General features: G+C 39.8%; 1 protein-coding gene across 2 annotated transcripts in view; it reads right to left on the reverse strand.

Annotated features, from left to right (window-relative positions):
- The window catches only part of dgkb (diacylglycerol kinase, beta), a 59,216-nt gene that overhangs the window by 3,999 nt on the left and 39,774 nt on the right, over positions 1-15,443 (reverse strand). For both annotated transcript variants that reach the window (XM_077527257.1, XM_077527258.1), the window contains exons 21-24: positions 8,788-8,878; positions 6,896-7,091; positions 2,888-3,008; positions 2,552-2,612 (exon numbers count right to left, since the gene is read on the reverse strand). In XM_077527257.1, the coding sequence (XP_077383383.1) occupies positions 2,552-2,612; positions 2,888-3,008; positions 6,896-7,091; positions 8,788-8,878 (469 nt within the window). The remainder of the gene's footprint in view (positions 1-2,551; positions 2,613-2,887; positions 3,009-6,895; positions 7,092-8,787; positions 8,879-15,443) is intronic.

Raw genomic sequence — 15,443 nt, forward strand, 5'->3', positions numbered from 1 at the left:
TCTCCCTTACATAACAGATTTTCACCTATCAAGCACTGGTAGCTCTGTAATGTATCCTAGTGATAAATGGAGATTCATTGCTATAGTTTGTTATTAGTTTAAAGGGGAAGTCAACCCAAAAAATTATAATTATTGACAATATTTTCTATGGTCAATATTGTGTCAGTGGAATATGAGTTAAGCAAAAAACTCCAGCATTTTTTTTTTTAATCAATATAAGAAGGCGGCCATTTTGCCACTTGCTGTCAAGTGAAAATGACATCACAATTGCTCAGGTAACAACCAATCACAGCTTAGCTTCAGAAAACAGGTGAGCTGTGATTGGTGATTGAGTCTTCAGTTGACATCAAGTGGCAAAATGGCCTCCCGCTGAGATGAATAATGTAATAATAATCAGAATGTCATTTAAGACTAGTGAGCACACGTAACATATTATTGTCAAGAAACGTTTAAGGTTGACTTCCTCTTTAAGCGGACTGAGTTTGTCTGTTGTGACTCACACAAAGATCAGACATTTTTCCTGCAACTGTCCTTCATGAAATGTAATTTGTTCACATCTGTCTCCACACAACACAAGTGGTTTCTCCCTGAAAAGGGCTGCACTTTTTTTTCACAATGAAACACGTTGTTGCCTTCTTCGAGCTTGTTTTGTCTTTAATTACGACGGCCCTCTCACGCAGAAGCGCGGCGCACATTTCCATACGCGGCGCCCGGCGAGGCGCAGCGTGACCGAGCGAGGGCTCTTCAGCGCGCCGCCAACAATTTCCACGCCGGCTTCTTCGGCGTCGTCTTCTTCACGTGACGTGTGTTGTTTAAACGCCGGCAGAAAACATCACAGTCCAAATGGGATGTTAACCCGCTAATTATTAACAACAAGTATGCAAATGCCGCCGCATGAATAAACATATTGACGAGTGTCTGTCAGGGCATTTGCATTTCTGAGCGACGTCTGACATGTTTGGCTTTCGCTTTGATGAACAGGTTGCGGGATGTTACGCTCTTTTCACGTGTGATTGCACTAATGGAGGCTAATTATTCTTTTACTTTTACGACATGCATAGCACAAATTAGGCATCGTCCAAATATAATTGACTTATATGTACTTTTCACAAGTTCAACTTGGTTGAAATTTGACATCGAAGCAAAAGTTTTAGCAGACAACTCATAACTTACAACAGAGCCAGCTTACAGTTAAACTTTTTCAAGATACAACCCGTTGCTAGGGGAAATTCTTTGTCTTGAGTTGGGAGCAAAATTTTAAGCTTTCAGCACTAGATGGTGGCAACCATCTTCCTAACAAGTTGCAGTTTGGCAAGTGTTCACTTTAAATTATTCATCGCCATTCCAAGTTGAAGTTTACTTTGACAATAAACAAAACAAAATGAATTACACGTTGTGCATTTAACTAAAAAAAAACGTTGTCTTCCAAAAGTCCGCTAGCTTAATGCTATCATATAATGCAAAATGCTATAATTGGGCGAATTAAAATAGCATTAATGTTATCGTCATTTGAAATCTTTCAACAATTTATATTTGAAAACAAGAAGTAGCAACACATGCAGCCAAATCGTACATTAATAATCACTGGTAGATTTTCTTTATCCTCTGCAAAAAAAAAAAGTGCAGCTTTTGTTTCATGGTCATCTTCTGTGTGTGTAGTATTTTTGTATGTCTGATATGTTGGTGGCTACGGTGCACACACCAGGAAGAACATTAGCGTTACATATATATATATTTTTTTTTTTAATTATGTTGCTTTATATTTTATTTTTTTATTTATTTACTTTTAAGTACAATACTATAGAGTTTTTGTCTTGTTGAAACATATGACAAAAATTCTTGTTGGTGCATGTTGTTGTATTCCCTTACTCCAAGTGTGATTTTTAAAAAGGAAAATAATAATAATAATAATAATAATAATAATAATAATAATAATAATAATAATAATAATAATAATAATAAGATTTTTGTTTTTGTTTTACATTAACACGTTTAGATAAAAGTTTTTATCATATATATTTTTTTAAATTCTGTTGGTTTATATTTTATTTATTTATTTAAGTACAATACTGTAGAGTTTTTGTCTTATTGAAACACATGACAAAAATTATTGTTGGTGCATGTTGTTGTATTCCCTTACTATATCTCCAAGTGTGATTTTTTTTTTTTTTAATCCAAAAATAATAATAATAATAATTTTACATTAACACATTTAGATACTTTCTTTTGGTACTGTAGGACTTTTTTTTTTCCAGAAGTTTTTATCAGAAAAAACAACAACCTTACTTCTTTCTTTTGGATAAACATACAAACATGTAAAAATAGTGTAGCACTTAAAAAAAAGTTAATTTCATTGTTTGGGTCAAGATGTTAATGTTATGCTCCACTTCAGAATCCAATAGCACATTCCATCCATTTTGTCTTACACTGACGTCCACGAACCAGGAAAATGTCTGCTGACTAACAAATAGGCGCTGTGTTTTCCATCATTGTTCAGATTGACCTTGGCCAAGGTTTTTGTATAGACAAAAGATGAAGTTCACAAACTTACAGTGCATGGAGTCTGCATCCAAGGTTCACCATCAATCTGCATGGGAAGTGATTTACTGGTTCTGCAAGAGAGGACTCAAAGCTATCAATTCAAGACTGAAATGGTGGAAATCAGATTGACCAAATGTCCGCAAAACTTGCTTAACGGGTATAATCAAACATGGAAACCAGCGAGTTCATTCAGACACAAGTTGCTGCCATAGAACTTATTAATAAAGATCTAAAAGAGGAAGTTGACGTTTGGTGTGGAACCTTTGTTAAGTAAATCGGCAGCAATTAGTCAATGCAGAAAGCAATTCAATGTTTGGATTTTACTCTGTTCAAAATTTGCACTAACCTGATGGTGACGGAGGAGCACTGCGCCAGGCGTCTTCCGGCGCTCTTCAGACCCGTGTAGATCTGACCCATCTCCATGGCTCCCTCCAGCCCGACCACCTCCAACAGTTGATCGGACAAGTCTGAAACACACAAAAGAAACAGCACATTCATTCAGATTCAACTAGCTTGCTAGCTAAACATGCTGCAATAGAAGTACTAAATACAAATCTGAAGCGAGTAAGTGGAAGTTTGGTGTGTACGGAAGTGGAGGTTGGCAACATTCGGACCTTAATCTCAAAATTCGGACTTTAAAGTTAGAATTTGGACTTTAATCTCAGAATTCTTCAGACTTTATTCTCAGAATTCTGACTTCAAAGTGAGAATTCAGGCTTTACTCTGAGAGAATTCTGACTTTACAGTTAGAATTCTGGCTTTAAATTCAGACTTTAAAGTCAGCATTCTGAGAATAAAGTCAGAATTTTCACTTTATTAGGGTAACTATTATTCTCACTTTAAATTCAGAATTCTGATTAAAGTCACTTTAATGTGAGAATTCAGACTTTCTCAGATAATTCTGACTTTAAAGTCAGCATTCTGAGTGTGAATGCTTGTGAAAGTCAGAATTCTGAGAATAAAGTCAAAATTGTGACTTTAAAGTGAGAATTCTGAGAACAAAGTGAGAATCCTGCCAAACCTTTTTTTTTTTGTCTCTTGACTGGCCCTAATCCTCTTCCGTAGGTGTGTGACCATCAATAGAAAGCAGAAGATTCATTCAAATCCAACTAGCTTCCTGCCACAGAAATACTAAATAAAATATTGAGAGAGGAAGTGCAAGTTTGCCGCAGGAACATAAGGAGAAACCATCAGATGAATTCAGACCCGAGTTCCACACAAACCCTCAGTCATGTTATAAGTAAAGAACATCTTGAAGAAAGTCAGGTGTAAAAGAACAAAAGACGCCGTGCTTTTTCCTCACTTGTACATTTGCATCAGAGACACGTAAACGGCAGGTTAAGAACAGCAGCGTGTCAATTAATTAGATTGCACCGGCAATTCCAGGCAATCTTGTGATCATATCATTATTAATTTGCACTGATGTGTATTGATTTTGGCCCTGTTGGAGGCTGGGTGTCACGCGGGGCCCCATCTGCTTCAGCCTCCGACGCTTCCCTCCTCAAATTAAGGAGCCGCTGCCTTCCCGGTCGGGAGCGCGTTCACATTAATTGAAAGCCAGTCTTTCTCTTCTTTAAGGCTCGCTGCGTGCGTGCGTGCGTGCGTGCGTGCGTGCGTGCGTGCGTGCGTGCGAGGGTGCGGGCTGGCTGCTCCCAACCTGTCGCGTCTGCTTTCCCGTGGCTGTTGTTGTTGTTGTCGAGCCCGTCACCATGGTGATGGACAGGCGTCGCTCTCTATCTGGGGCTGTGAGTGAGCTGCTTTTCAGGGTCACACTGTGTGTACATACACGGATGACATGGGGCCTCGCCCCTCCCCCATTTTCTCACCCGAGTGCAAACGCTTTCACACAGGTGACGCGCACTGTCACCTTGGGCAGGGATCCTTTTTCGAGCCTCGGGCAATAAAGATTCAGGATAGCAGTGTGGGAAAAGAGAGATTCTGCCAGGGGAACACATGAGGTCATAGTTTGCTGCCTAAACGGGCTGTCACAGAAATATTATGATAGAGGTAAGTAACTGTTTGGTACAGGACTACTGTGAATTAGAACTTGGCGGCAATCAGCTGTTAATTCAGACCTAACTAGATGCCGCCTAAATAGGATGCCATAGCAATACTATGACAAAGGCAGCTCAAGTTGGGGTTGTTGCCTAAACGGGCTGCCATAGAAATGCAACAAAACATTTAGAGGAGAACCTGGAGTTTGGTGTGGGATTATGATGAACAAAAACTGGGTAGTAACCAGCAGGTTGATCTTCCAGAATTGCTTTGCTGCCTAAACGGGCTGTCATAGAAATATTATGATAGAGGCAACTGATGTTTGGTACAGGACTACTGTGATTAGAACTCGGCACCAATCAGCAGTTAATTCAGACGTAACTAATTGCCGCCTAAATAGGATGCCATAGAAATACTATTACAGGGGCAGCTCAAGTTGGAGTTGTTGCCTAAACGGGCTGCCATTGAAATGTAAAAAATATTTAGAGGTGAACCTGGAATTTGGTGTGGGATAATTATGAACAAAAACTAGGCAGAAACCAGCAGGTTGAGTGGCCATAATTACTTTGCTGCCTAAACAGGCTGCCATGAAAATACTATCAAAGAGGTAACTGATGTTTGGTACAGGACTACTGTGATTAGAACTTGGCAGCAATCAGCAGTTAATTCAGACGTAACTAAATAGGATGGCATAGAAATACTATTACAGTGGTAGCTCAAGTTGGAGTTGTTGCCTAAATGGGCTGCCATATAAATGCAACAAAACATTTAGAGGAGAACCTGGAGTTTGGTGTGGGATAATTATGAACAAAAAACTAGGCAGAAACCAGCAGGTTGATTGGCCAGAATTACTTTGCTGCCTAAACGGGCTGCCTCAGAAATACTATCAAAGAGGTAACTGATGTTTGGTACATGACTACTGTGAATTAGAACTTGGCAGCAATTTAGACCTAACTAGATGCCGCCTAAATGGGGCGCCACATACAGTAAATGCTAAAACAGAGGCAGCTCGCGTTTGGGTTGTTGCCTAAATGGGCTGCCATAGAAATACTAAATAGAACATTGTCAGAGGTAGATGAAGTTTGCTGTTGGGACCTTTGTTAACTAAAACTTACCATAACCAAGCAGTTTTAATCAGACCCAGACCCAACAATTTGTTGACTAAACAGGCTGCCAGAGACATACTATGGCAGCGGCAGGTCAAGTTTGGGTAGCCGCCTAAACATCCTGCCATAGAAATGCTAAATATAAGAGTGCAAGATGTAGCTGAAGTTTCATGCAGCACCACTATGAACTAAAACTCACAACACTCAGACCCAATTCATTTCTGCCTAAATAGGCTGCCACAGAAGGCAGTGAAGTCTCGTGAAAGAGAATTTTTGAATATAAAAAAAACAAAAAACAAACTAAGTCCTTCACTTGATGTCAGACAAAAGAAGCTCTCTAAACTTCCTCCTGCTGTCGAGGCACCAGCAGGCCCGTCAAGTCCGACTACAGCAAAATGTCGGGAGGAGGATTTCTGCGGCGACCTGTCGTCCAATGAGCGCTTCACAAGGGGCTTGTCATGGGGCATCAGTCCCCAAACAACACACCCCCACCCACAGTGGGGTGAAAAAAAACCTCACTCCCATTGTAAATAATTCACTCCTCAGCCATTCCCTTCCACCTGAGGGGCTTGTCTCCTGGCGTCACCAGCAGGATGATTTAACAGCTCCAGAAAGGTCATCTACACACACACTAAAGAACACACGCACGCATACGCACACTCTAAAACCTGCCAACAGTTTGATCCACGTGTCGTGCTCAACTACGCCCCCTCTGGCTTAATGTACTTGTGTGTGTTTACCACTAAATGCACGTTTTTGGGCAGCGAGGCTTATTGGGTCTGAATCAACTTGCAGGTTCCTGTTGATGGTCGTCAGCTTTTTCTGTTTTTGTTTGAATTAGTAATTCTACACCCGTATAGGCAGAAAATTCTGGTATAAAAAGTCGTCAGATTCCTCATCCCAGATTTTATTTGGTATTTCTGCTGGTATTATGATGGAAAATCATCGACATTTTTAGGTCTTCTTACACTTCTTTTTTGGCTATTCGCACATTGCCAGTGCCGGGGCCGCCCTTTTGACGCAAATGGAGCCGGGGGGAGTCTGCTCCTATTAACTGAGCCTGTCCTCCGCTGTCCTCGCAGGCCATTAATACGCAAGTGACAGTTCCAAATAGTGACACTGTTTTACCTTCGTGTCGCAAACAAAAGCCGCTCGCTGTGATTCACCTTGTCACCCATGAAATATTCACGCACTCGCCAAAAGTTTGGGGTCCCGAGTTTTGGCGTTGAAAATTTCCCTTCGCCCGCTCTCACCTTGAACCGCAAACATGAGCTCTTTGGGGTCGGTCAAAGGCGTCCTCCTGTCCAGGCCCTTCTTGGCCGCCTTGCGGTGACCCCTCCGCTTCTTGCTCTCGCCCCACAGGTTGGAGCCGCCGTGCATGCTGGGGATGTTGAGGATGGCGATGCCCTCCAGCGAGACGGCGCTCAGGTCCAGGGTCACGCCGTCGCACTTTAAGCAAGAGGGAAAGGTTCAGAATTTTCTTTGCGTTTGCACGTCTTCCTCACCGTTCTGAGATTCACGATTTGAATCTTGGCGGTCTTTGTATTATGAACTGTGCCGTTTCTCATAGATGTAAGTCCATCTTTATTAACTCATTCACTGCCAATGACGACTATAGACGTCAAAATCCAAGCAAACAGCCAGTTTTAATTTTGAAAAAAAAAGAAAAAAAGAAAAAAGAAAATTAAAAATTAAAATTTTAATTAAAAAAAAAAAGTTTTAGTTATAGTCTTCTGACTAAATTTAATTAAAGCCTTAGTCATAACTCAGTCACCTGATTGTATTTTAGTTTTAATCCAACTTTAGTCAACAAAAATAAAGAGCAATTTTAGTCGACTAAAATTGGGTTTTGGAGGCCGAGACCCAGTATGTGGTCTCAGTAAGACCAAGACCGATCACAAGAACGTCAACGCCCGTGTTGTCGGGTAACAGGAATCCGTTCTACGCACAATGGTAGCACTTAGCAAAGAAATTGTTGCCATCGTCGTTATTCAGAACAACAATGATTAATAACTATGAATGAAAACAATGAATAACTAAAACTTCAATTCAAATTTCTTGTCAAAATTTGCACTGGCTGTTTGCTTGGATTTTTGACGTCTATAGTCGTCATTGGCAGTGAATGAGTTAAGCGTCCATACTTTTCTAGTCCTAATTATTAGGGCACTTTTGAAAGGGATGAACTGTATCTTCATTATCATTTGGTATCACACTCCATGGGGTTGTGTCGGGCTAATTACCTTTGTGCTGCAACCAAGTCTAATGGGAAGCATGTGCTGGGCCTCGTCACTTACACATTTTCAGAGGAGCGAAATTAACACAATTCTGATCTATTTATGGAAAATGAGCTGGTCAACTGATACCTAAACAGTGTTCCCATGCTATATCGTGCTTCATCATTGGCACAGCTGATTTACTGCTATTTTTAAGCCATTTTTTAAAAGACATTTTTTAGGGGTGTCAAAATGAGTGAGTTAATTAAGTCCCTTTAACGCCTCAATTTTTTTTTTTAACGCACAATTAATGACTGTCCCTTACTTGGAAAGCCTGTAATGGGGGAATTCCAGTCGTAATGCAGCAGACACATCCACGTCAAAATTTAGCAGTAATAAATTTAATAATAATGCATAATATGTATGGAGACTGGGGTCAATTTGTATTTTACAATTTTAAGTTACTTCATGTTAAAGATTAGATGGCTCTTCGTATGAAAAGAAAAATGCACTGAGCTGTCACCGTCTTACAAATGCAATTATGCCATCTAGTGGCAGAAAATGGCCTCAGCACAAATCAATATCACACGTTTTTTACAATACAGTACATCTTTTTAATTTTAACTGAATTTAATGAATTATTAAGAAATGACTGTATCAATGACTAAAAGGTGCAGCCATATTTCTATTAGTGTAAAATTTTTTTGTGTTAACAAGAACATGGAAAATATTTTATTGTACATTTAGAACAGATATAAAATTTGCGATTAATCGTGAGTTAACTATTGTAGTCATGTAATTAATTACTATTTAAAAAAAATGTAATCACCTGACACCCCTAGTTACAATATGCAGGGAAATACGATTTTCGATTTGTGTCACATCATGTCATGCAAAACTGAAGTCTACTGAAAGAGATGGGCCGTACTCACCTCAACCTCCAGGAAGTCGTGTAACTTCTTGCACGTGGCCGAGAACGTCTCTGAAGTGCCGAACTCAAAGTACCACAGCTTGTTCTTTGTTCTGGAAGAGAAAAGAGAACACAAAATGGCAAAGGGGGCCAAAGAGCAGACAAGACATCAATCTTACGACAAGCCAAAGCATCTATAAAGTATCTGTTTGTGAAAAGGGAGTTCCTTAACACCAGGAAGGAAATACACTCCCGGGATCTGCACATTATTAATCTCCACGGAATACATGATGCGCTCTGTTCATCATGTATTGAGGGATGATGATGAATGTGGATTAGAAGACGTTGAGATGGAGCACGTGGACCATCGGTGCCCGCTAGTGAGGACCAGTTATTGGGCGAAGGAGGGTCATTTGTGTGCACCTCGCAATTAACTGAGGACTGGAGGGGGGGCTGAACCCCCTGGTTTCCTCTGCTAAGGCTGACGATCAATGACCTAACCATCTGTTTATACACTCTTACTGTATATCATATTGCAGCGGTGGGAAACTTGTGCTCCAAGGCCACATTTCAGGTATAATACAATAATATGTCAAATCGTATATTTTCAGATGAAGTCTATGCAGTGTGTACATTCATATTTTGTTAATTTTAAAGATATTTGTGCAGCCCGGTACCACATGACCTGCAAACCAGTAACGGCTCATGGGCTGGAGGGTGGGGACCACTCATATAGTGCATTTAACTCATTCACTCCCAGCCATTTTCACAGAAGCAATCCCGTTCGCTCCCGGCTGTTTTACTGGATTTTGACTGATTTTGCAAGGCCCACAGAATATTGTGTTCAATTGCTATAAAAGCATGGAACCTACCAAAAGAAAGATTAAAATCTCGTCTTTCATCAGGAAAAAAAGTATGTTTCTATCTGTTTCCGTTTTGCAGCAATTAGCATTAGAAGAGAGCTAAGTTTCATCAGTTTTCACGAATCTCTTTAAAATTCTAAGTATTTTTTTCTAGATGGCCCTGGTTGATCTCCTTTGCTCTGCTGACACCTGCTGGCCGTTTGTGTAATAACTACCATGTCTGCAACCGTTCTTTGCAGTTGAGTGGCTGCATCAAAGCCTTCTGTATGCTTTAGCATTAAAAAAAAAACAAAAAAACGTATAAATACGTCTTTGGGACACTTAAAACATTTAAAAAAACGTATTTATACGTTATTGGGAGCAAATCAATTAATAATCAAATAAGACGATGTAAATACATAATTATATCGTTATCACAAATCAAAACAGCCCTCTGAGAGAAACCATAAATAGGAGTAAGCGGTTAAGATGAAGGATGGATGAGGATGGACAATTTGGCCCATGATGAAAACTGACACCCCAAAATGGGGTTTTGAATAACAGAGGTCCAAATAGCGACCCTTGCGGAACACCACTTCGACATTCTGAGCTTCCGATCGATACGGAATAGTCTGTAGTTCTCATCTTTCCGAGAGGCGACAAAGAGTCGAATGCCATTTGTCTTCCAGTGTGAAGGACAAAAAAACAACAACAATGCTGACACAGAAGTGAATACAGTAAAGAATGGCTCCGATGAGGGGGATGTATTAGTATAAGCAGAGGAACAATCACTGAATTATTGATTCCCTCATTAGGACTTTTGTCAGGACCATTTAGCCGCTTTATAGATGGGCTTTCATTAAGTCTACTTGCAAGGTAGAGCGACTCACGGCTGATTTATCGTGCGGTCAATAGGGATGGGAAGAGAGGGAAGGCGGTGGACTGAGTTGAATGTACACGAGTGGACTGAGCGCGTTTGGACGTAAACAAATCAGGACAGCGTATTCAAAAGTGATGGTAGGTGATTTGTGGGGCAAATGAGCCAGATGGCTGGCAGGTGTGAGTGAAAAATGAGCTGCTGTCTATTACAAACTGGAGATAAAGTGGATATAACAAAGTCTACAACACCCTTGTTGAAATGCCAGGTTATTATGATATAAAAAAGGAGCTCAAGATAAATCATTTCCATTTTTATTTTTATTTTATTTTTTATCTATGAACGTGACCTATATTTAAACTTCATTTTATTTAAAAAATACAAAGCAAAGTAAAAATTAACAAGTGAGAAAATGTGTTAAGAGCCAATGACACTTCGGTTGTACCTTTTGGCCATAAATCCAAAAGGAATATTTGATGCAAACGTAATATTGCTCATCACCAAAACGCCACCATAATTACAATGAAGCATGGACATGGCAGCATTTTGCTTTGGGACTGGAACTGGTGCCATAGTCACTGTTGAGGGAATTATGAACAGTTCCAAACAGTAATCAGTATTAGATTTAGAACACAACTTTTTTATTCTGCCATACTTTGTCCATCAACTACTTCTACATTTCTTGACCGATTCAAACCATTCCAACTTCAACATGATTCAAAAATTCATGTTTTGTGGGCCTTTGTTTTTCTAATTCCCAACTTTTACAGTTTTCCAACAATTCAACATTTTTTGCTCCATTACCCCTCTTAAATAATTCAATTTATCATTGTAAACAAGGAATTAAAAATATTTATAAAAATAAAACTGATGTAATTACTAGTGTTGTTCCGATACTGATACTGGTATCGGCCGAGGTGCCGATACTGCATTAAAACAGTGGTATCGGTATCGGTGAGTACTCACAAGTAACATGCCGATACCATTAATTCCAACGCTATTATAGGATTTTGGATGCAGCATCTTGTGTCTTGCTTGTGCACAACATTCACTGATATGTGACATGTTCACTGCATGCCGATCTAAGATATCCTATTGGCCCTTGAATAATCTGAACCAATAGCAGGACAGCTTTTTCATGTAGAGGAAAAAAAAAACTTAAGTATCGGTATGGTATCGGTATCGGCCGATACTGCAAAGCTGGGTATCGGTATCGGTATCGGGGGCCAAAAAACGGTATCGGAACAATACTAGTAATTACAGCTTTTTTTTTTTTTATTAAATAATTGCTTGGTTAAGTATACATAAATGTTAAATAATACAATTAAAAGAGAGCATGAATTATTTCATTATTCAAATAAACACCTTTAGATATTTTACATCCAATTATAACCCTGTTTCACATGTTTTGTTTCCTCCCAAATCCGAACCTTATTGAACCTAAATCAGTCACGGGGATCAACAAGCAGGCGGCAAAAGACAGAGTATGACAGGAGGGCCACTCCTGGCAATTCGCACCACTTAACCTAACAAGCTAACACCATGGCAACAAATCACCCGGCGGCCGTGTTCATTAGATAATTAGCAGCCCGATCGGATTGTCATTTGTTCCTTGACGACTGACGCCAAACACGGGATCCGTCACAAAGATGACGGCGGGCTTGTTCCCGCTACACTAATGATCACGAGTCTAATTATTGGAGTTCAAGGTAATGATGTGCATCTCTTCGAGGGGCACAAATGTGTACGCCCAAGAAATGTGCATTCAGAGTGCAAAAGTAGTGCGCTTTGGGTTAACACGTCAGCTAATACTAGTGACACTTTGAGAGAAGACTCGGGCATTCGAAAAATGTGGCGAAATGGTGAACATTTAAGAAATAATCTTACAAATAAACGATGATAACATAAAACAGCCATTCCCTCAAAGCTGCTGCATCTCCACAGGACGTCATGCAAACTTAATGATGCTTCCCATGGGAGCGATGAGGAGGCAAAAACAAAGCCGCTCAAATCATAATGCAAGCTCAAACCTCAAAACCAAAGACGTGTGATTGGACCTGCAGTGTATCAATGCAAAGCGTATGTTGATAGCTGCTTGGGGCCGGTCATGCGATATCAGCCGTTGAAATCAAAGCGGCCGTGTCAAGTGAAAACAGTGGTCACAATCCTATGCTACAAAGGTCTGTTGTTTCAAAACCAGGAAAACCTTTGATCTTACCTAACTGTAGAATAATAAAATCTGATGATAATGAAAAATAATCCCTGAAATTCTAAATTTGATTAGATCAGATGGAGAAATTATGACCGTTTGTGTTCAAATGTGTTGCTTAACTCATTTGCTCCCAATAACGTGTAATTACGTTTTTTTAAAATGTAAGTGTCCCAAAAACGTATTTATACGTTTAAAAAAAATAATAATAATTTTATGCTAGAGCATACAGAAGGCTTTGATGCAGCCTCTCAACTGCAAAGAACGGTTGCAGAAATGGTAGTTATTACACAAACAGCCAGCCGGTGGCAGCAGAGCAAAGGAGATCAACCAGGGCCATCTAGAAAAAAAGCTAAATTACTTAGAATTTTAAATAGATTTGTGAAAACTGATGAAACTTAGCTCCCTTCTAATGCTCATTGCTGCAAAACGGAAACAGATAGAAACATACTTTTTTTTTCCCTGATGAAAGAAGAGACTTTAATCTTTCTTTTGGTAGGTTCCATGCTTTTATAGCAATTGAACACAATATTCTGTGGGCCTTGCAAAATCAGTCAAAATCCAGTAAAACAGCCGGGAGCGAACGGGATTGCTTCTGTGAAAATGGCTGGGAGTGAATGAGGGCTCTAACTATCAATGATATTTATTAGCCCGTCTATGGTGTTTTGCCTTTTGTGCTAGCATTAAGCTAGCAGAAAGCAAATTTGTGTGGTTGTTTTAATACATAATGTGTAATTTTAGATAGTGATCTGTTAACCTGCCAACACATTTTCTTGTCTGTATCCAAGCCAAAATCTCAAATCCGATCATCCTATCGCCGCTTGGTCATCAAAACAGCTTTCAAAAGCGATCAAGTTGAGCGTAGCATCGCTGCCCCGAGGCCAAAGCACCTTTTCCGTGCACTTTACACTGGACGCACTTAACACAACACAGCCTCCATTGATTTTCCCCACCACTGACACTTAATCTAACCCACAGTGATCTACGACCTTATTCTAGCACTAATTTCTTCTTGATCAGAGGTGATAAATATCGCATTGACATAACCAACTCTTTGCGCGCCGCATCATTGCGCCGCCGTAGTGTTTTAGTGCCGCGCCGCCTGTAGCGCTCGCAGGTTCGCTTGGCAGTTTGAGAAACGACCCGACCAGCACTGGGGAACAAGAAACATATAATTTTGTTTTAAAAGCAGGAAGCCAAATGTAAGACTTTTTAATGGGGAAGTCGACCTTAATCATTTCTTGACAATAATATGTTTTATGTGACCTCACTAATCGAAACAAAACATTCTGATTAATATTACATTTGTGAAATATGAGTTATGCAGAAAAATCCAGCCGTTTTTTTTTTTCCCATATCAGGTGGCGGCCATTTTGCCTCTTGCTGTCGACTGAAGAGTCAATCACCAATCAGAGCTTACCGGTTTTCTGAAGCTGTGCTGTGATTGCTGAGCAAATGTGATGTCATTTTCACTCGACAGCAATTGGCAAAATGGCCGCCTTCTGACTTCCACTTTAAAGACAATTCATAAAATGTGATTACTAGGGAATTCACTATATGGGCTCAATATCATGTTGTAAGATTTCAAAGCAGACAGATTTTATTTATTTTTTATTTTTTTACTGTCGCCCTGATTGAAGCGCAAAACATTTGTATTTGAAATCGTCTTTCCCCATTGAAATGAATGGAAATGCTGTTAATTAGTTCCAGGCTCCCACCCAAACAACCCTCCCAATTTTTTATTTTTTTTTTCATAAACATCCAGTAACAAAATCAAACAAAATCTATTTTTTATTCTTCAATTCAATAGACTTTGTACTGGTGCCCATGGGTTGACCACCTGGGGGCAGTATAATAAACACATGGATACAAAAGGAGACAGTCACAATTACTCGTTAAGCCACAGTAATTGGTCGTTCTTCACAGAGTATAAAAGATTTTACACCTGTCAATATTGATATATTGTCTACCATTGCTTAAAGGTTTATAACACAGTTAAAGGCTTTTTCAATGTTTGTTAGCATTAAGCTAGCAGACAAAGTCAAAGCTGTGTGGTTTTCAATACACAAAATGCACTGCTCTTTGGTTTTTGTTTAGTTTGAGAGTAAACTTCAATTTGGAGGGCAATAAACAGCCCAAAGCATTTTGTTTTTATTTTATTAGAATTCGTCACTATCTGCTGTGGAAGTAAGTGAAGTAAAGTTGAGTTCACTGCTACCATACAGCACTCATATCTCAAATTTTTGCTTACAAAAAAAAGTTTGTATCTTGAAAAAAAGTCAGGTGACTCATATCTGAAGTCACCACTTCATTAGAAAAAAAATACTAAAAATCATACACATAAAGCAGATTTTATACCGAACAGTGATGGGCCAATAGGAACCCGATTTGAACCGGTGTGACTTGTACGCAACAAACTGACTGAATGGGCTTTGATCCATGCTTGGTTGAGGACAAGTTAAGTGGCTTCATAAGGAGAAGTTAAATGTGTGTGCGCGCCCACTGAGCTGTGGGACAGGGGCCACAGGTGAGATACCTCTAAATTACACACAAGTGGTCATTAATTATAGATGACACTTTGGTCGCATAAACGATCTCAACCTCAAATGAGGTCCGAGGGCGGCACAAGTGTGTGCGCGCGCTTGTGTGTGTGTAATTTCGAACACTGGTTGGTTCTCAACATGCACACTTACACACGCACACACATTGTGGCGCAGCCCCATCCAGCACATGGCGGCGCTTTGATGAAC

Source organism: Festucalex cinctus, chromosome 7, assembly GCF_051991245.1.
Source record: "Festucalex cinctus isolate MCC-2025b chromosome 7, RoL_Fcin_1.0, whole genome shotgun sequence".
Classification (NCBI taxonomy): Eukaryota; Metazoa; Chordata; class Actinopteri; order Syngnathiformes; family Syngnathidae; genus Festucalex; species Festucalex cinctus.